This window comes from Dendrobates tinctorius, unplaced genomic scaffold (genome assembly GCF_039654945.1).
Source record: "Dendrobates tinctorius isolate UK_male_01 unplaced genomic scaffold, ASM3965494v1 ptg000029l, whole genome shotgun sequence".
In the NCBI taxonomy this organism is placed as follows: domain Eukaryota; kingdom Metazoa; phylum Chordata; class Amphibia; order Anura; family Dendrobatidae; genus Dendrobates; species Dendrobates tinctorius.
The window spans coordinates 21142405-21165426 of record NW_027361697.1 but is presented as its reverse complement, the minus strand read 5'-3'; the positions used below and the strand labels follow the sequence as shown (position 1 = coordinate 21165426).

The 23022-nt window shown below is 44.5% G+C and overlaps 1 protein-coding gene across 6 annotated transcripts in view; it reads right to left on the bottom strand.

Annotated features, from left to right (window-relative positions):
* Window positions 1-512: 512 nt before the first annotated feature.
* Window positions 513-23022, bottom strand: part of DIPK1A (divergent protein kinase domain 1A) — a 136048-nt gene continuing 113538 nt past the window's right edge. For all 6 annotated transcript variants that reach the window (XM_073571441.1, XM_073571443.1, XM_073571440.1 and 3 more), the window contains one exon: window positions 513-1957. In XM_073571441.1, coding sequence (XP_073427542.1) covers window positions 1145-1957 — 813 coding nt within the window. In that variant the 3' untranslated portion in view covers window positions 513-1144. The remainder of the gene's footprint in view (window positions 1958-23022) is intronic.

Sequence of the window (23022 nt, the reverse complement as noted above, 5' to 3'; positions counted from 1 at the left end):
CCCAGTAGCAGCATCATGACTACCACCTAACATCACTTACGTCATGAAATAGAAGCAGCTCCAGCTATCACATTAGGGGTGAATTGTTTGACCAAATATAGCAGAATAAATTTCAAGTTGATCCTTTTGTACGGCCTGCAAATTATATAAATATCCAAATGGACCCTGGCAGAAAAAACGGTCCCCAACTCTGTTCTAAATGTAGCTTCAAAGCTGCCTTTGCTTGCATCATGGGAAAGAGCACAGTTTTGTCCAAGGGCACAAACATAACTCACCTCTGGTCAGAACGGTCGATCATGAGGATCGCTTCGCCCCCAAGAAGGAAACCGCGAAGCAAGGTGGGCTGCGCTCATGATCAGAAGACAACACCTTGAAGGCCTAAAATATTAGTTTGTTTTGCAATGAAAAGTCCCCAAGCTAATAGCTTACTAATGTACATAACCTGCACTGAAAGTTGAAATATAGATGATAAAAAAAGCAAAAATAATAATTATGCACAATTGGAACATATGTTAAGTACTCAGTTGATGAACCACATTTTAATGACATGTTATTGTTTAGTTATGCTCTGAACAATAGTGTGCAAATTCATCCATGCTAACTTATCAGTAAACTTTATCTCCATTTTCTAATTTCATATTTTAAAACAGCAGCTTTTATTTAACCACAATATGACAGGAGTGGTCTTTTGGCCGGAGTTCTTAAAAAAAAAAAATATAATAATAATAATATAGTTAATATTTTATAAAAACGCCTTAAGTTACACCATCAGAAGGAGGCAAATTTCACAGCATTGTAACATCCTGAATGTAGCAAATAAGACATAAATCATTTGAATGATGACTTTTTGCCAACATTTGAGGCAATATAAGTGCATATCGTGTGCTACCAGTCACTTTGGAGCAAGATTCCATGAGTTAACACTCGATGTCAATGACAAGTTGACCATAAAATAGAACACCAGTTTGTTTTAAAAATCGACACGCCAATGGCTTAATGAAGAAATACTAATTTCCGCATTGGATGTAAAGAGGTGAAGATATTATAAAAAAAAAATGTACATAAAATTAACAGAACTTTACAACACACACAGCAGTTGCTGTTGCATGAGAGTGGAAAGTCAGATGGAAACATTTCCGGGACATTATGAATCATTAGTATGTGAGATCTTTTTCCATAAAAGAGCTTTTAAGTTGTTTAAAATTAATGAATGTTGCATCTCCATGTTCTTGGTAGCAGCTTTCAGGGCAATACAGGAGTATATTTGTTTCTCGAGTTCCTCGCGGATTTCAGAAGGGCTCCCTCGAAAGAGGTAGTCCTTCACTAACAGACATATTTTTGCTAGATTTGGTTGGCTTACATCTGCGGTACATTTCTTTTTGCTTTGGTCGCACACAGTGCTGCAGTCAGTACCATAAACACAGTCAGAGTCTTCTTCACACGGTCGGTCTTTGATCATGTCCTTTAAGTGCATCTCCGGAACAACGTTCCTCATGTCCACCACTTTCACGTCATACTTGTCGTTATAACCAAAGTTTTTGGCACTTGTGTCACACATAAGAAAATTTCCAAAAGGTCCATGAAAAATATCCTCTACAAATTCAAGAAGGCCTATCACTATCTTAGCCTTCCGAGGCCAGGATGGGGTGAACCACTGGTCCATCCGTTTTCGGAGTCCTTGAGGAACAAGCATTTCAAAGATCCATGGTAGACTTATTCCATAAAGCGAGGTGTAAGGTACACGCTCTGTTATGTATAGATCTCCACAGAACCCCAGTAATTTTGGGGTGTGTTCTTTATCTTGAAGGATTACCATTAACAAAAACTCATCGAGTTGTAGAAGTGCCCATGCAGATTTGGCCTCAGGTAGGGAAACATGGCCGTCCTTATTACCATCTGCAGCTGCTAAAATGAGGTTTACTAGATCACGGAGATTACCTTGGTCACCTAATTTAGTCTGAAACAAAAAAAAAAAGAAAAGAAAGTTTACTTTAAAGGACTCATGCAATAGATGGAACAAGGAAGGAAAACTTCTGGTTACTGCTCATAGGATAAATTAATGGATGAAAACATTTTTTGTGGAGGTGGATAATGGCAGTTCTAATAGAGATTTTCAAAGCACAGGGGAAATTATCATGCTTTCATATGTGGTACATTTTTTAAACCCCAGTGTGCTCTTATCAGTAGTTCAATAAGAACAAGAAAAAAAAAAATCCCGAGTTCTTAGGATTTTGCTTTATTCAGTGTAAACAACAGGAACCAGTCCCCGAGATCACTTGGGACCACATTAAATCTTTGAGTCCAGTAAGAAAAAAAAAAAAACCTTAATAGTTGATACATTTTTATGAAAAGATGATCAAACGTTTCAATCTAAAGTCACTGTAACGTGCATACAATTAATGTGCATCCAAACTATGTGGTTTAGTGTATGCCAGCTTACCATGGGAGAGACATTTCTCACTTTGTATCCGATGATCAAAAAAATCTGACAACTTTTTTCTTTATTTTAGGACATAATCTTACAAATCTGCTCTCGTTTTACACTGTACCTAATGTATCATCTGCCTCCCTTCACATTGTACCTTCGCAGACTATCCTCGCTTCCCTGAATATCTGTCTACAATATCCTCTGGGAAACATAAATTGTTTGACATTCAACAAGAAAAGAATGTTGTACAGAGGTACCTAGTTATAAAACGCTACGACGCAAGATACATTCTGTCCTTATATGACGGAGAATTATAGCCAAATGGATACCTTTATGAACTAGCCCGAAAAATACATAAATGCAGTACTCTTTGCCCTGGTCTCAAGACATTGTCGTCATTTTGGGGATTTTTTTCCCACTGAAGGTTGTGTGTATATCTAAAATATAAAGCTCAATGTGGGTGTGTATGTCCAGGATTGGCATCCGCACCGCCGCAGCTACAGCCACAAAATTTGGCACAGTCGCACGTCTGGACCCCGAGAGCGTCATAGGCTACCGTATGTTGTGAGGTGAAATTTTAACCCCGCGCGTTCCAATTCACCAAACAATTTTGCCCCTATCTACATAATGGGGAAAAAGTGAAAGGATAAGTGTTAGAGGTAAATTGACAGCTGCCAGATATGAACAAGGGGGACTGAAAGAATGAGACCGATGGTGCTAAAGAGTATACATCGTACAGTTGCTAAGGTGGGGCCCTGACATGGGATACTCACCACACACGGGGATATGAACACACACACAAAATGGGCCACACACTACCACGTGCTTCAACACATATACCACCCTCAGCACACATTTCACCACACATACACCAACCTCGCCACATAAAAGTCGCCACTCAAAGCTCGCCACGCTGTCCCAGAGCTGTTTAAAAGATGAAAAATGAGCTGTGATTGGTTGCTATCAGCAACAGTTTTCTTTGTTGACAGTTGTGGTAACTGAGGCCTATTATTTTTATCATTTCTATGGTGTTATCGTCCTTCTGTAAAGCTGGAAATAACACAATTTATTACCGTGCCAACACAGACCACCCTCTGACACAGACTGCAGGGGGAGACCAGTATCACACAGGATAGGATTAGATACACGGCTCAGCAGTCAGTATCACACAGGATAGGATTAGATACACGGCTAAGCAGTCAGTATCACACAGGATAGGATTAGATACACGGCTAAGCAGTCAGTATCACACAGGATAGGATTAGATACACAGCTCAGCAATCAGTATCACACACGATAGGATTAGATACACGACACAGCAGTCAGTATAACAGGAGAGGATTAGACACATGGCTCAGCAGTCAGTATCACACAGAATAGGATTAGATACACAGCTCAGCAGTCAGTATCACACAGGATAGGATTGATTAGATGCACAGTTTTTATGTGCAATATAATCATTATAATTGGTTATAACTAACCTCAGTTAGTTACTATGCCCAGGAAACGCCGGGCTCTTCAGCTAGTATATATATATTATTTCTAATTTTGCAGCAAGATAATGCAGTCTGTACAAACTGTTCAGGAATGGTTCATGAAAGAACTGAAGATATTGACGTGGTCTCCAAATACCCAAGATATCCATCTCAATGCTAAACAAAAGTTCAAAACATGAAGGTCACGCCTCACAAACTTAAGGCCCCGTCACACACAGCGATATCGCCAGAGAGATCGCTGATTTTATGACGCCACAGCGATCTCGCCAGCGAGATCGCTGTGTGTGACATGGATCAGCGACCAGCCCCCCTGCCGGGTATCGCTGATCATGCAGGATCGTCCTGGGCCATTTTTTGATCGTTGGTCTCTCACTGGCCAGCACGCATCGCTGCGTGTGGCAGCGAGAGACCAGCGATCAGCGACGCTGCACGCTGGTATCTAAGGTAAACAGTGGGTTTCTAAGAGCCGCGCGGCTCTTGGATACCCGCTGTTTAGCCTGGAAACCAGTGTGCACGCTGGTATCTAAGGTAAACAGCAGGTATCCAAGAGCCGCGTGGCTCTTAGAAACCCGCTGTTTACCTTAGATACCAGCTTGCTCGCTGGTCCTGATCGCTGGTGAGTGTCTTTGTGACAGGTCACCAGCGATCAGCCTAACGATGTCCCAGCGATCCCTTCCACGTCGGATCGTTGGTGGGATCGCTGGGACATCGTTATGTGTAACGGGGCCTTTACAAGCCACAATGGTTTACCGCTAACATCTTGGTGGCAGATTTCACAGGACACTTTCAGAGGAGGCCATGCCTTGAAGAGTGAGAGCTAGTTTGGAACACAAAGGAACTACACAATATTAGGAGGGTGGGTTTGATATTACGGCAGATTGGTGTAATCCGTAGAGTTGAGCGAATTTTTCAAAATTAGGTTCCGATAACGATCGGTGGCGAATATTGTTTTTGCAATATTCGACGAACACAGCCGAACATCATTGAGTCAATGGGAGTAGAAATTACCGAATATGTTCGGAACCGATCATCAAACATAAAATCGGCACGAATAGTGTACAAAAATGCCACGAATATGGCAAATTCAGGTTTGGCGACCAAATCCAAACATATTCGCTCAACTCTAGTAATCAGTTCCTGTAATAAATAGGAAAGAAATCACAGCTCTAACCAGGTGCAAAAAAGCCACCCACAACAGCTGATTGCAGGGATTCCCATGATTTTTTTAAAATGACCATTAATAGGGAACGAACATATTTATCTACACCATTAGAATGCGAATATTCCGTTTGATGATGTCCCTTTTTTCTGTAGCAATCCCCCTCCTCAGGAGTAATTTAGTGGGTGGTCTACATTAGATTTCATGCTGTTAGGTTCTTGATTAAACCTCTGGTAGCAATAAAAGAACTGGTTACCTCAATCAGCAGCCACTATGGGAGATCGCACTACTCCACGGCTAGAAATGCTCTTGTGCTGCTTGTAGAAAGGAATTCTGAAAGGTATTAAATTGATCTACAGGTTTCTAAGTCACATAAGCAAACGGAAAAGTACAATCTGCAGAGGAAAATAATTGCGTTTGTTCTGTACACGGTGGGTAAAGGAAAGGAAAGCTCAGTTCTTTGTTATATTTTCCATAGCTTTTATTGTAAAGTTAATTAATCATAGAATCATAGAATCGTAGAGTTGGAAGGGACCTCCTGGGCCATCTGGTCCAACCCCCTGCTCAAAGCAGGATTCGCTAAATCATCTCAGTCAGATGTCTGTCCAGCCTCTGTTTGAAGACTTCCATTGAAGGAGAACTCACCACTTCTCGTGTCAGCCTGTTCCACTCATTGATCACTCTAACTGTCAAAAAGTTTTTTCTAATATCTAATCTGTGTCTCCTCCCATTCAGTTTCATCCCATTGCTTCTAGTCTTTCCTTGTGCAAATGAGAATAAAGTTGATCCTTCTACAATGTGACAGCCCTTTAGATATTTGTAGACAGCTATTAAGTCTCCTCTCAGTCTTCTCTTTTGCAAACTAAACATTCCCAAATCCTGCAACCTTTCCTCATAAGACAGGGTTTGCAGACCGGTCACCATTCTGGTGGCTCTTTTCTGAACTTGCTCCAGTTTGTTGATGTCTTTTTTAAAATGTGGTGCCCAAAACTGGACACAATATTCCAGATGAGGTCTGACCAAAGAGGAGTAGAGGGAAATAATGACTTCACGTGATCTAGACTGTATGCTTCTGTTAATACATCCTAGAATTGCATTTGCCTTTTTTGCTGCTGCATCACACTGTTGACTCATATTCAGTCTGTGATCTATTAGTATACCCAAGTCTTTTTCACATGTGCTGTTGCTTAGCCCTATTCCTCCCATTCTGTATATGCTTTTTTCATTTTTATTGCCCAGATGTAGTACTTTGCATTTCTCCCTGTTAAAAACCATTCTGTTAGTTGCTGCCCACTTCTCCAGTTTATTTAAATCTTTTTGAATCCTCTCTCTCTCTTCTCTATTATTAGCTATCCCTCCTAGCTTTGTGTCATCAGCAAATTTAATCAGTTTACCCTCAATTCCTTCATCTAAATCATTGATAAAGATGTTGAACAATACAGGGCCCAGGACAGAGCCCTGTGGTACCCCACTTGAGACATTCTTCCAACTGGATGTGCAGCCATTTACGACCACTCTTTGGGTCCGATCACTAAGCCAGTTATGAATCCACCTAACAGTTGCCTTGTCCATTCCATACTTAGTCATTTTTTCAATAAGGATTGTATGAGAGACTTTGTCAAATGCTTTGCTGAAGTCAAGATATACTATATCTACAGCATTTCCTTGATCCACCCAATCAGTAATACCTTCATAGAAGGAAATTAAATTAGTCTGACATGACTTATTAGTTACAAACCCATGCTGACTCTGTATAATCACTTCATTCTTATCCAGGTATTGACATACATGTTGTTTAATAATTTGTTCAAAGATCTTTCCTGGTATAGAAGTCAGACTCACCGGCCTATAGTTGCCTGGGTCCACCTTCTTCCCCTTTTTGAAGATAGGAACAACATTTGCTCTTCTCCAGTCTTCTGGCACTTCTCCTGTTCTCCAAGAATTTTCAAAGATTATGGAGAGGGGTTCAAAAATTTCTTCTGCTATCTCCTTCAGTACTCTGGGGTGTAATTCATCTGGACCTGGAAACTTGAATTCATTTAGGTTAGCTAAGTGTTTCCTCACTATCTTTCTGTTTATAGATATCCTGGATTCTTCTATTCCCTCAATAGGACAGTGAATAACAGTTGATGATTTGTGCCCTGCAGGTTCTGCAGACAGCATTATATTCTTCTTTAGATATGCCTCCCTCTTTCCATTTTATAAACCTTTTTTTCTTCCTTTTTAGCATGTGCTTAAGTTCTGTGTTCATCCATCCTGGTTTCCTTAAATGCTTCCTATTCTTCCCTCTTTTCGGAATTGTTAACAACTGTGCTTTGAGAATTTCATTTTTCAAGATTTCCCATCCTTCCTGGACATTTTTGTCTTTAAGGATATCCAGCCATTGGATCCCTCCAATTCTCTTTCTGAATCCCTTAAAATCTGCCTTTCTGAAATCTAACCTTGACGTCTGAGTCTTCACAGGTCTTCCGCCTCTAGTTATCCAAAATTCTAAAATAGCATGGTCGCTACCTCCTAGGGTCCCAACCACTTACCTCCTCAACCATTTCCTCCCTGTTTATAAGGATTAGATCCAAGGTAGCAGTTCCCCTTGTTTTCTCCCTTACCTTTTGGAAGATAAAGTTGTCAGCAAGAGAGGATAAGAATTCCCTTGACCTGTTAGTTTTGCCTGAGAGAGATTCCCAACAAATGTCTGGATAGTTGAAATCTCCCATGACAACTGTGTCATATTTTTTGGAGAACTTGGCCATTTGATGCATAAAGAGTTCATCCATATCTTCAGCTTGCACAGGCGGCCTGTAGTAAATGCCTACAATGGTGTCCTTTCCATTGTTCTGTCCTTGTATTCTTACCCAAACAGTTTCCACAGAACTCCCAGTCTCTGAAGCTTCAATCTCTGTGCAGATATACGCGTTTCTAACATACAATGCGACACCCCCTCCTCGTTTATCAAGTCTGTTTCTTGCAAATAAGTTGTATCCTTCTAGTCTTGTATTCCAATCATGTGTATTGTCCCACCAAGTTTCAGTGATTCCAATGACATCATATTTCTTTTCCTGTGTTAGTAGTTCCAATTCTCCTTGTTTGTTGCCCATGCTTTGTGCATTAGTATAGAAACATTTTAGTTTGTGATTGGTTTCTCTTTCTCCAATATTTTTATTAATTAGATTCTTTCGTCTTTGTTCTTCCTTTCCACTTCTAATAGCAGAGTTCTCAATAGCATTTGTCAGGTGTATGGCTTTTTCTGGTCTTTTGCTTCCCTTCCCATGTTGTTCTAGTTTAAAGCTCTCCTTACAAGTGTAGCAAGGCGACTTCCAAATACATGCTTTCCAGTCTTCGTAAGGTGCACCCCATCTCTAGCAAGTAGTCCATCGTATAAGTAGTTCACTCCGTGATCCAGAAATCCAAATCGTTGCTGACGGCATCATCGACGTAGCCAGTTGTTCACCTGCAGAATCTTATTCCACCTCCTTGTTCCATGGCCATCCACTGGGAGGATGGAAGAGAAGACCACCTGCGCTCCCAGTTCTTTCACTTTCTTGCCTAAGTCTTCAAAGTCTCTGCAGATGGTTTCCAGGTCGTTTCTTGCGGTGTCATTTGTCCCCACATGTAGTAGCAGGAATGGGTAGTCATCTGTAGGTCTGAAGAGTCCTGATATCCTGTCAGACATCTTTAATTTTTGCACCTGGAAGACAGCACATTTCTCTTGAAGTTATATCCGGTCTGCAGATAGCGGCCTCTGTTCCTCTCAACAGGGAATCCCCCATGACCACCACTCTCCGTTTCTTCTTCACAACATTTTTCTTTCTCCATCCAGGAGGACTCTGAAGGCGTACAAGGTTGCTGTTTGTTGGCAAAGTCTTATCCTGATGTATTTCTTCATCGTTTTCCTGCGTGAGAGCCTGGTACTGGTTTCTGAGCAGTATGGGTGCTGACTGCCTCCTGATCCTCCTGCTTCTCTGGGTCACATGTCTCCATTCCTCTGTTTCTTCAGGTGCACTTCGAATTTCTTCTCTTTCTGTAACATGAAGAGAGAATTCTGCTCTGTCCAAGAACTCTTCACCTTCCTTAATGATCTTCAACGTAGCTAACCTCTCTTCGAGATTTTGCAACTTTTCCTCCAACAGGGTCACAAGCTTGCATTTGTGGCATGTGAAGTTTGGCTTTTCCACTGGTAAATCTGTAAACATGTAGCAAGAAATGCAGCTCACCAAATGGCTCCTGGCCTCTTCCATCTTGAGATTTCTTAAAAACGATGAAAGATGAGCCAAAAATCGTTGAGCTCGCGGAGACTCTTCACTTATCCCAGAAGGCACTGGGAATATGCAAATGATCTCCTCAAGACTCTTCCCCTGGTTTATTATTTACAGTTGTGCTCAAAAGTTTACATACCCCAGCAGAATTTTTGCTTTCTTGGCCTTTTTTCAGAGAATATGAATGATAACACCAAAACTTTACCCAACCACTAACCTTGAGTGGAGAAAAAGTCATTTATTGTCAGACTACTGTGTTTTCTTTTTTTTTAAATCATAATGACAACCCAAAACATCCAAATGACCCTGATCAAAAGTTCACATACCCTGGTGATTTTGGCATAACATGCACAGGAGTTGACGCAGATGGGTTTGAATGGCTACTAAAGGTAAAATCCTCACCTGTGACCTGTTTGCTTGTAATCAGTGTGTGTGCATAAAAGCTGAGTGAGTTTCTGGGATCCAGACAGACTCTTGCGTCTTTCATCCAGCCACTGACATTTCTGGATTGTGAGTCATGGGTAAAGCAAAAGAACGGTCAATGGATCTACAGGAAAAGGTAGTTGAACTGTATAAAACAGGAAAGGGATACAAAAAGATATCCAAGGAATTCATAAAGCCAGTCAGCAATGTTCAAACTTTGATTAACAAATGGAAAATCAGGGGCTCTGTAAAAACAAAACCATGGTCAGGTAGACCAACAAAAATTTCGTCCACAACAGCCAGGAAATTGTTTACGGGATGCAACGAAAAACCCACAAATAACATCAGCTGAAATACTGGACTCTGAAAAATAGCAGTGTGGCTGTTTCAAGATGCACAATAAGGAGGCACCTGAAAAAATGGGCTGCTAGGTCGAGTCGCCAGAAGAAAGCCATTACTGCGCAAATGCCACAAAGTACCTCGCCTACAATACCCAAAACAGCACAGAGACCCTGAAAACTTCTAGAACAAGGTAATTTGGAGTGATGAGACTAAAAATTTAACTTTTTGGCCACAACCATAAACGTTACATTTGGAGAGAGGTCAACAAAGCCTATGATGAAAGGAATACCATTCCTACTGTAAAGCACTGAGGTGGATCGCTGATGTTTTGGGAATGTGTGAGCTACAAAGAAAGGAAACTTTGTCAAATTTGAAGGAAAGATGAATGCAGCATGTTATCAGCAAATACTGCTGTGCATGGGATGTACTTGGACGTTCCAACATGACAACGATCCAAAACACAAGGCCAAGACGACCTGTCACTGGCTACAGCAGAACAAAGTGAAGGTTCTGGAGTGGCCATCTAAGTCTCCTGACCTCAATATCACTGAGCCACTCTGGGGAAATCTCAAGCGCGTAGTTCATGCTACACTGCCCAGGAATTTACAGGAACTGGAGGCTTTTTGCCATGAAAAGTGGGCAGCTTTACCATTTGAAAAAATGAAAAACCTCATCCACAACTACCACAAAAGACTTCAAGCTGTCATTGATGTTACAGGGGGCAATTCACGGTATTATGAAATGGAGTATGTGAACTTTTGATCAGGGTGATTTGGATGTTTTGGGTTGTCATTATGATTTAAAAAGAGAAAACAAAGGAAAAAAAATGGCTTCCCCCAACCACTAACCATGAGTGGAGAAAAGGTTTTGGTGTTATTCATATTCTCTGAAAAAAGGCCAAGAAACCAAAAATTCTGCCGGATATGTAAACTTTTGAGCACAACTGTATATATATTAAGCAGTGGTGAACTGTACGAGACAGGCAAGGTGAGTACAGTGGGTACAGAAAGTATTAAGACCCATTTACATTTTTCACTGTTTATTTCATTGCAGCCATTCGGTAAATTCAAAAATGTTCATTTTTTTCTCATTAAATGTACACTCTGCACCCCATCTTGACTGAAAAAAAAAACAAACGTAGAAACTTTTGCAAATTTATTAAGAAAGAAAAACTGAAATATCACATGGTCATAAGTATTCAGACCCTTTGCTCAGTATTGAGTAGAAGCACCCTTTTGAGCTAGTACAGCCATGAGTCTTCTTGGGAATGATGCAACAAGTTTTTCACACCTAGATTTGGGGATCCTCTGCCATTATTCCCTGCAGATCCTCTCTAGTTCCGTCAGGTTGGATGGTGAACGTTGGTGGACAGACACTTTCAGGTCTCTCGAGAGATGCTCAATTGGGTTTAGCTCAGGGCTTTGGCTGGGCCAGTCAAGAATGGTCACAGAGTTGTTCTGAAGCCACTCCTTTGCTATTTTAGCTGTGTGTTTAGTGTCTTTGTCTTGTTGGAAGGTGAACCTTCAGGCAAGTCTGATGTCCAGAGTACTCTGAAAGAGGTTTTCATCCAGGATAGCTCTGTACTTGGCCGCATTCATGTTTCCCTCAATTGCAACCAGTCATCCTGTCCCTGCAGCTGAAAAACACCCACATAGCGTGATGCTGCCACCAGCATGTTTCACTGTTGGGATTGTATTGGGCAGGTGATGAGCAGTGCCTGGTTTTCTCCACACATACCGCTTAGAATTATCACCAAAAAGTTCTTAGTCTCATCAGACCAGAGAATCTTATTTCACATAGTCTGGGAGTCCTTCATATGTTTTTTAGCAAACGCTATGTGGGTTTTCATATGTCTTGCACTGAGGAGAGGCTTCCATTGGGCCACTCTGCCATAAAGGCCCAAATGGTGGAGGGCTGCAGTGATAGTTGACTTTGTGGAACTTTCTCCCATCTCCCTACTGCATCTGTGGAGCTCAGCCACAGTGATCTTGGGGTTCTTCTTTACCTCTCTCACCAAGGCTCTTCTCACACGATTGCTCAGTTTGGCTGGACGGCCAGGTCTAGGATGACTTCTCGTGGTCCCAAACTTCTTCCATTTACGGATTATGGAGGCCACTGTGCTCTTAGGAACCTTGACTACTGCAGAAATTCTTTTGTAACCTTGGCCAGATCTGTGCCTTGCCACAATTCTGTCTCTGAGCTCCTTGGCCAGTTCCTTTGAACTCACGATTCTCATTTGGTCTGACATGCACTGTGAGATCTTATATAGATAGGTGTGTGCCTTTACAAATCAAGTCCTATCAGTTTAATTTAACACAGCTGGACTCCAAAGAAGAAGTAGAACCATCTCAAGGAGGATCACAAGGAAATGGACAGCGTGTGACTTAAATAGGAGCAACTGAGCAAAGGGTCTAAATACTTATGACCATGTGATAGTTCAGTTTTTCTTTTTTAATAACTTTGCAAAAATTACTACATTTCCGTTTTTTTAGGCAAGATGGGGGCAGAGTGTAAATTAATGAGAAAAAAAATGAACTTTTTGAATTTACCAAAATAGATGCAATGAAACAAAAAATGAAAAACTTAAAAGGGTCTGAATACTTTCCGTACCCACTGTATATGAGAAACTGCATTATTTTGCTATTTGAGACTGCAAAATTAAATAAAATCCTAAAACATTTATACACTTAAGAACCAATTGCAAAATTTTGGGTTGGACTCTGAGCAGGTAAGAACAAAATGAAGGGATGTTGCCATGACCATAAGAAGTTTTACCAGCCAGAGGGAGTAGGTCAGCACATAATAAAAAAAATAGGTATTAGACCTACCGGTAATGATGTTTCCAGGAGTCCATCCTGACAGCACTATGGAGGACGTCCTCCTCCTCCTTACAGGGACAGGAAAGCACACGAGAGGTTAAAAGGCCATGTCCCACCCCCTTTCCCTCAGTGATTTGACAAGTACCACAAGGTGGATGATGCTAGTAACGGTTTAATGAAACAATCATATTACAGCATATGACATAACATAATACAACATAGTATAACATAACAGGGAGGGAACTACCCGTGCTGTCAGGATGGACTCCTGGAAACATCATTACCGGTAGGTCTAATACCTATTTTCCAGGACGTCCACCTGACAGCACTATGGAGAGTACCAAAGCACCTCCTCAGGGTGGGATTACTGCTTGGAGAACTTTTCTCCCGAATGCGGTTTGTTGGCCAGCTAACACATCTAGTTTGTAGTGTTTGCAGAATGTATTAAGACTAGCCCAGGTTGCCGCTCGACAAATTTGATCAACTGACGCCCCCGCCCGCTCGGCCCATGAGGCCGATACCGCCCTTGTAGAGTGGGCTTTTAAGGAATCAGGCGGGCTGGCGCCTTCAGCCTGGTAGGCGTCCGAGATTACTGAGGTAATCCAACGCGCTATGGACGCCTTAGAGGCCCTCTTCCCTTTATTCCTACCACCAAAGAGAACGAACAGGTTCGGGTCAATACGCCAACTATTGGTGGCCTCTAGGTACTCTATAACTGCGCGCCTCACGTCTAGCGAGTGGAGCCGCCGCTCCTTCTCATTTCGGGGATTATCACAGAAAGAGGGTAACACTACCTCCTGATTCAGATTTCTTGTAGAGGCTACCTTCGGGGTAAATGCCGGGTCTAACCTTAGGATTATACTATCCTCTCTTATCTGGAGGTATGGATCCTTAGTGGATAGGGCCTGGATCTCCCCTATTCTTTTGGCCGTGGTAATGGCTACTAGAAAGGCCGTTTTACGAGTGAGAGCAGGGATGGTTATCTTCTCACTAAGGGCGAAAGTGTCCGAGCAGAGGAACCGAAGTACCAGGCCCAGGTCCCATGGCGGGGTGAGCTGCCTAATCGTGGGACGCAGGCGCTGTGTGGCTTTAATAAACCTTATCACCCAGGGATGTGCAGCTAACTGATAATCAAAGAAGGCGCTCAAAGCTGAAACCTGGACTTTTAGAGTGCTGGGCTTGAGGCCTTTATTAAAACCTGCCTGCAGGAACCCTAGTATGTTAGGGAGATCCGGGGTACCTGCCACGAGCTCGGACCTGCCACCCTCCAGACAGAATCTCTCTCATATCTTCCGATAAATTGCCGACGTCACCGGCTTCCTGCTGGCCTGTAGGGTGGATATGACCTGCTCCGACAATCCTTTTGCCTTCAGGATGTCCCTCTCAGGATCCAAGCCGATAGATGCAGTCTTGCTGGGTCCGGGTGGTGGATCGGGCCCTGGTGGATGATGTTCTCCCACAAGGGCAGCTCGACTGGATCTTCTACTGCCATGGCTCCCAGAAGGGAAAACCAGCTTCTCCTCGGCCAGTATGGCACTATCAATATCACTCTTGCGTGGTCCTCGCGTATCTTCCTGAGCACTGCCGGTATGAGGGCCAGTGGTGGGAACGCATAAGAGAGGGATTCTCCCCAAGTCTGACTCAGGGCGTCTACGCCCTCTGGATGGTCCATTGGATTTAGGGAGTAGAATCTGGGAACCTTCGAGTTCTTGCGGCTTGCAAAGAGATCTATACTGGGGTTCCCCCAGCGCTGACAAAGCTGGTTGAAGATCTCTATGTTCAATTCCCACTCTGTCGGGTGGATCTGTTGTCTGCTCAGGTAGTCCGCCACTTCGTTTTGGGACCCCTCTAGATGTACCGCGGTCACGGATCGAACTGTCCGTTCTGCCCACGTGAATATCTTTTCCGCCAGTGCCTGTAGTGGTTGATGCCTGGTTCCTCCTTGATGTTTCAGGAATGCCACTGTCGTTGTATTGTCGGATAAAATGCGAACATGACGACTCTTTAGTACCGACCGGTTTCTCCGCAACGCTTCCCAGACCGCGAAGAGTTCCTTGAAATTGGAGGATCTGGCCCTGATGCTTGCTGGCCACTTCCCCTGGAAGATCTTCCCTTCTATGTGGGCTCCCCATCCCCACGCACTTGCGTCTGTGGTGACTACCACGTATGGAGAGGTTGTCCAATGCACGCCCACCTGAAGGTTCCTGGCCTGTAACCACCAGCGAAGGGACTCCTTTGCTCGTCCTGAGAGTCTTAGGGGTTTGTCTAGCGACGCCTGACTCCTGTCCCACCTCGCGAGAATTTCTCTTTGTAACAACCGCGAGTGGAATTGGGCCCAACGGACACACTGGATGCAGGCCGTCATGAGGCCCAGGACCTCCATTGCTTCTCTTATGGAGCATTGACGCTTCAACAGACCTCTGGTTCTGGCCTGAATGGACTTCTGCTTCTGCTCGGGTAGCCAGGATATTCTGTCGGCTGAGTCTAGGAGGACTCCCAGGAATACCTTTCTGGTGTTTGGTGTGAGGTCCGACTTCTCCCAGTTGATCACCCAGCCCAGGAACTCCATCACAGTAGTTGTTCGGATCCTGTCTCGGATGAGCGCTTCTTTGGATCTTGCCACCAGTAAGAAGTCGTCCAGGTACGGCACAATCACAATACCCTGATCTCTCAGGTAGGCCACCACCTCTACCACCAGTTTCGTAAAGATTCTGGGAGCTGAGGCCAGCCCGAATGGAAGACCCTGGAACTGGAAATGGCAGGTCCGGGCCGGTGAACTGATCGCGAACCTTAGTAGGCTTTGGGATGAGGGATGAATAGGAACCTGATAATATGCCTTTTTTAGGTCTAGGGTGCACATAACTGCGTCCCTGTCTATCAGAGGAATCGCGGATCGGATTGATTCCATCCGGAACCTCCTGTATCTGACCCAAGCATTTAGTGGCTTCAGGTTTATGATGGTGCGGGTCTCGCCGGATTTCTTTGTAATTGCAAACAGGGAAGAGTAGTGACTTTTCCCTCTTTCTGATGGTGAAACTGGTATTATGACCCCCGAGTCTAACATGTCCTGAAGATCCGACCACATTGCGGAGTCCTCCTGGACGACAGTGGGGGCAATATACTGTATCTGTCGGGGGGAGGAGAATAGAGCTCTATCCTGTAACCTTCTCTGATGGTTCTGAGGACCCACTGATTGTTGGTGACTCGCGACCAGTTTGCTGCAAAGTGGCGAAGTCTCCCCCCAATGCCTATGGCGTCATTGTCTCCTCGACCTAGATGTCGATGCAAATGGGGGACCTCTGTTCTTCCCACTTTGGCTGAAGGAGCCTCTGTAGGAGCTTCTATTAGAACTCGCCCGGCCCCTAAACTCTGACTGTCCTCTGAAGAAGGAGCCTCTCCGAAAGGACTGGGACCGCCTGGGTTTTTCTTCCGGGAATCCCTTATTTTTATCAGACACCAGCTCAAGGATATTATCCAGGGCTGGACCAAACACCCTCAGACCCGAGAAAGGGATGGCACATAACTTGGCCTTAGAAGGGTTATCCCCCGACCAGGATCTAAGCCAGACTGCTCTCCGGGCCGCATTAGAGAGGGAGCTGTTTCTGGCCGCAAACCTAACAGATTCCGCCGACGTATCCGACAGGAACGCCGTGGCTGATTTCAAAAGAGGAAGAGATGCTAGTATCTCTGACCTCGGGGTCTTGTTGGTTAGGTTTTCCTCCAACTGCCCCAACCACAGGAACATAGACCTGGCCACCGAGGTGGCTGCTATGTTGGCTCTAATCAGGGCCGCCGACGTCTCCCATGTTCTTTTTAACAAGACGTCCGCCTTTCTATCCATTGGGTCTCGAAGACCGGATGAGTCCTCGGCTGGGATAGCCGATTTTTTCGTAACCTTGGCAACCGGGACGTCGATCTTAGGGACTTCTTCCCACGCCCGAGTTTCCTCGGGATCGAAGGGCAGTCTATTTTTAAAGTTTCGGGAGAGTGTCAACCGACGCTCTGCTTCTTTCCACTCCTCCTGGATCATTGCTTTGATGTGCTCGCTCACAGGGAACACCACCTGTTTGCGGGACACCAGTCCTCCAAACATTAAGTCCTGTCTGGACTGTGGCTTAGGGACTTCTTCCATCTGCATGGTATTTCTGACCGCGTGTACCAGCTCGTCCGTATCCTCCAGTCTGAACAGATACTTTCTGTTCTGTTCCTGACTATCCCCCAGGATCTCGCCTTCTTCCTCCTGATCTGAGTTCCGGAAATCGGATTCCTCGCTAGGGCTCGCCTCTGATACTGGGACTGGTTCCCACCTTGGACGCTTGCGACCTGGCCCAGGGCTGGGGGATCGACGCCGGGACGTAGAGGCCTGAATCTCTTCCCTTATCAGCGACCTCATTTCTGAAAGCAGAGATGGCTGTTCCTCGCCTATGACCCTGGAGGTACAGGGACCGCATAGGGTCTTGCTATAGGTGTCTGGCAGCTTTACTCTGCACACCGGACATCTGACTGATTTGGCGGTGGCTTTCGCCGGGTCCTTCCCCGAGGGGGACTCAGCCGGGGTTCCCTTTTCCTGATAATATAAGGGGCACCTCATCAGATATGGGCTGTGGGGACGGGTGGGGAGGGTGGTCTGCGCTATGCGCACTTACCCCTCCACCAGATGCAGTGTTGCCTTCCATCCCCTGGCGTCTGATGCAGTCACACAGTCTGGAACCACCTGTGACGACTCTGGAGAACGCTTTGGTCCAGGAGCGCGCGCGCCCTGGATTTGAAACCGGCGTCTGACGTCACCGGAAGTGACGCTGGTAAGCCGCGCCTCCACTTCCTGCCGGGCATCTGCGCGCGACCGCGCTCGGCGCGAGCAGGGAGCCTTTCCTGCTATGGCGCTCCGGCCTCCACTGCCCAGCCGCGTCCTGCGGGTACTCGGCCCGCCGCCCCACTTCTGTCGGTGCCCGCATGGCCAGCCGCCTGCGGGGAGCCGACCCGTCCTGGAGCCGAGAGCCCCCCCACCGGGAGGAACGGCTCCCTCCAGGAGCGCCGTCCTGCTCCTGGCCTTTGGAGCCGAGGGACTCCCCACCGGGAAGTTTCGGCCCCGGGACCTCTTGACAGGGGAAGGATTGGACCGGCCGCACGATCCCCTGGGTCCCTCCGGTAAGCTCTCGCGTGTCCCTCCGTGCAGGGACAGGAAAAACACTGAGGGAAAGGGGGTGGGACATGGCCTTTTAACCTCTCGTGTGCTTTCCTGTCCCTGTAAGGACGAGGAGGACATCCTCCATAGTGCTGTCAGGTGGACGTCCTGGAAATAAATGTTAAAACCATGCACATGTGCTCGGTGCACACTTGTTGAGGCAAAACAGTTCAGTGCAACTTCCCACCTCCTTTTTTCATCTATCTCCTCCCTCTACCTTAAGGCCGGTGCCAGACTTGCGAGAAACTCAGATGAGTTTCGCAAGTCAATACCCGGCACTGCCGCTGGCACTCGGATCAGAGCGTTCAGCTGCATAGAGATACATGAAGACGCACGCTCCAATCCGATTGCCGGCATGTGCGAGACTCGTCCAAGTTTCTCGCAAGTCTGACCCCGGCCTAATTAACAGATCTGGAGCCAGAGGAGGGCTAAGATAGATGGAAAACAAGTAGGTGGGAAGGTGTACAGAACTGCTAAGCCAAAACAAGGGTGTACTGAGAGTATGTGCTGGTTTGAGCAGTCACTGTGTTGAAAGCACGCCATTTAAAATCAGATCACGTTGTCCAGCCATTTATAATCAAGACCACGTATGGATGAATTCTATAGGCAGTAGTGCAATCTGGACAGGCAATACTGCACTGGTCATAGGGAAGGCTATGTGATCACCTACGTTTTAAATTCAGTATTTCAGTTCGGGCTGCAAGAGCAGAAAACAAGAATTCACTCTGGGCCAGACTGGTCACATGACGGACACAAATGGCTCCTGACAGTGCCTATTGGTTATACTGGGGTCCGTCATTTTGGCGGAAAAAGTAGCACAGACGCATTACTTTTTCTTGATAAGATCTGCAACAGAGGCATAAAGCAGAGTATAACCTATACTATGTTTGAAAAACGGATGATTTTGAGAACACCGACATTTATTGGAAAAATGAATAATAAATGAAGAACTTCAAAAAGATAATTAAGACGTGAAATGGAAACTATCAAACAAGGACAGCAAGTCTTACTATAGGAAACAGACATGATGGCGGTGTGGGAGTTGCCCCCTTACTTGGTCTCCACACATGAAACCTATCCTGGCAATGCATAAAGCTCAACGCTACACTGGAAAAGAAGCTACTATGGCGTGATGGTAAAATGTACACTATATTAACTAGATCAACTGGATCATATAACTGTCATGATCCAGGATGGGCTTTGTCTTTGGCCCGTCCTGGTCAGACAGGGGTTAATTGTTTCTGCCTCTCTCTGACAGAGGGCGGCTATTTAATGCTCACTTGACCTAGGTCCGGTGTCAGTTATACTCCTGCCCTCGGCTGAGTTAGTTGACCTCGTGCCTGATATCTTGCTTGCGTGTTTGGTTTTGATCCGGTTCTGTCCCTGTTACGAGTTCTGCCTGTCCCTCTTGTACTGCGCTACCTCTCTGTGTATGACCCTCTGCCTGTGACTTGACTATTCTCTGCTCGTCCCTCTGGTACCGCACAGCCCTGTCCGTGTACGAACCCTCGCTTGTCTGACCTGCGTTTTCCTCTACTACAGTTTCCCTGCAGTAGGTACATTATATCATCTGCAGCAGTAGGATGCTAAGCCCCACCCCCTGCAGTCACATGATCTAGGTCCTGGGACTCCTTACTATTTTCTGTGCCGCAGGTCCTGTCTGCTTGAACCGTCACTACTGTATTGGACCCCGCGCTCTCCCATAGTGGGGGTAAGTCACCCTGCTCGGCGTGGCAGTTTGCCGACGCTGACAGGGTCCTGACATTTGAGTCCTGACAGTAACTAATTGGAGAAGCTTGTGTTGTAAATTCTGCTGTAATAGTGATGTTTGGATCAAAATCAGACATCTCAGCAAAACCCATTATAAGTCAAAGGGGCCTGCGAGATGTCTCCGTCATATAAAGAATCCAGCACAGAAGTCAGGCTGCCGTAATAAATAGAAGTCACCAGGGGCATGTGAACAGAGCCCAAGGTTAGGTGTACAACTGCAAGTTTGTGGCTGATTAAGGACTTGCAATGAAAGGTAGAATCATAGAATGTTATAGTTGGAAGGGACTTCCAGGGTCATCGTGTCTAATCCCCTGCTCAATGCAGGACTCACTAAACCATCTCAGACAGATGTCTCTCCAGCCTCTGAAGACTTCCACTGAAGTAGAACTCACCACCTCTTGTGGCAGCCTGTTCCACTCATTGATCACCCTCGCTGTCAAAGTTTTTGTCTAATATCTAATCTGTAACTTCTCCCTTTCAGTTTCATCCCATTGCTTCTAGTCTTTTTTTGTGCAAATGAGAATAAAGATAATCCATCTACACGAACAGCCCTTGAAATATTTGTAGACAGCTATTACATCTCGCAGTCTTCCCTTTCACAAGCTAAACATTCCCACATTTTGGTTTGTGTTGCTATTTTCTGACACCTGTAACTTTTTTATGTTTAATCGCCTATACGATATACTACAATACAGTACTTTGGTATTAATAATAATAATAATAATCTTTATTTTTATATAGTGCTAACATTTTCCGAAGCACTTTACAGTTTGCACACATTATCATCACTGTCCCTGATGGGGCTCACAATCTAAATTCCCTATTAGTATGTCTTTGGAATGTGGGAGGAAACCGGAGTACCCTAAGGAAACCCACACAAACACGGGGAGTACAAACTCCTTGCAGATGTTGTCCTTGGTGGGATTTGAACCCAGGACTCCAGCGCTGCGATGTATAATAAAAATTGTAGTCTCTTATGAAGCTAAGCAAAGTGAAGCTTGGCTTCACTGGAGAACCAAGATGGCAGTGATTAATATAGCAGACATCAGCCACGTGTGGATGGACCTCGGCTTCCGAGCCCGCTCCCCATGAGGTCACCCAGTGTGGAAGTACAATTAAATGGATATGCACAAAGGATATTTTTTTTGCATTTTGTTAGATATTTACTACTCAAAAAAAAAAGATGGAAATCTTTTTAATTTTTGTTTTTCTCTGATGCTAGTCGCACCCAACTAGATAGCATTTTGACTGTTGATCGGAATGTTTAGATGTGTCAATAATCGGGAGTGAGTGTTGCCGTGAATGCTTGTTTCCTGACAACTGGACAATCTAAACGGAGCCTTAGATGAATTTGCTTTCAAAATACAATGGCCTAGGAAAAAAAAAAAAAAAAAAAAAATCACATTGTACACTGGAAGTCCTGTAACCTTCGAGATGACTGTAGGATGGATGGATAGACAATAATTCACTTGAATAATTGCCATTTTCCAGACTCCACATAATTAATGCCAGAAGGCTGAGTTTAATCATTGCCTCCTCTTATCCTGTCTCCCATCTGCATGTATATCTGTGTACATGAAAATCAGGACACGGGAGAATAGCTGCGAATATCGCTAAATGCTAAAAGCATGGCCTTGCTGAAAATCAGGTTATTGATGCTATCGATTTATGTCAGTCTGATTACTAAACAGTTCTAAAAGTAAGAGCCCATCAATAATGCCAGCTGCTTATGCTACAGGAAATGCAAACAAAGTAGCCTTGTTAACAGATCTACAAAATAATAATAATAATAATAATAATAATAATAATAATAATAATATTATAATGCAGATGAGTTAACTTTTTTAAATTATCACAAAAAGCGGTACTTTGAAACAATTTTAGGATTTTTGTTGTGATTATTTGTCGTGAGACAAAAGTAATATAAGTATTGGCATAAGAGAGATATCCAAGAGGTGAAAGCAGTGGGGGGGTCGCTATGGTCACTGCACAGCCCCCCAAAACCGCAGTTCGGATGTTGCTGCTTTGTGAATGGATTAGTCAGCCGAGCACTGCAGTGTAAGGGAAGCCTCATCAGTGCCATTTCTGCTGGCGACGTACCATCCCAAAGAGCCCCGTCTGTGCTGCTGGCAGGGGAATGTGATAAGCAGGTATAATATTCTGCTGCATGAAGCAGCAGGGACGGAGGCAGAGAACAGCGCAGGATCTCTGCAGCCGACGTCCGTGCTGTTGGATTTTTCAAATGCTTCTATTACAATATTAGACATTAATAAAATAGATGCCCTGAACATACATCTAGTCAGTCAGCACAAAATGACTCTCCGAATCAAGCACCTGGTAGGGGACAGAGCCCTAATGAGTTGTACCTTTAGTGACCAAATCCATTGTAGTGCTTTACAGAAATCGTTCTTTATTAAAAAGCGCTTGGTGCGCCCTTGGCGCGGCAGAATTCAGTACACCCTCCCACCTATCTCTGCCCTAGTCTGGCACTTGTAAAGAATGAGCCAACAAGGTGGAGATTTCAATCAAGTAGGTGGGACATTGCACTGCGCTGCTCAGCCATGCCAGGGGTGCACCGAGAGCCTCATTAGCATCTTCAAATAAAGAATGATTTCTAGCAAATACAGCAACATATTAGGACACTAAAGGTATGAAAGGGCTTTGTCCCCTACAGGTGCTGTGCTTGGTTTGAACAGTCATTCTGTGCTGACAGTCCCTGTAAAATCTTTTACACTTCTTGACCCCAACTCCAGTGATTGCAGAACTGGAAAAATGGACTTTTAGGAATAAAATTTTCTCCTTGGCAGAAGCTGCACATAAAACGAGCGTCAGGGGTGTTACACACAGGTTACTGCCCTCATTATTACGTTTTAAAGTGTTTGTTTTCTGTTAAGCATGTTTCTATTTGTATACCATTATGTCTAATTTGGACATTTTATGTAACTAACAGTACTTGTAAGACTGTCCTTATTAAGTAGGATTCATTACACATCTTCTATATACGTATATCTATCGCTCTTGAGATCTCACACACCACGAAATCCAATCATTACAACTTTGTTTGCATATGACCTTATTGGAGACATCTATATTATTAGAATTTTTTGATCCATGGGGGAACATGTATACATACTGTGTATATACCTC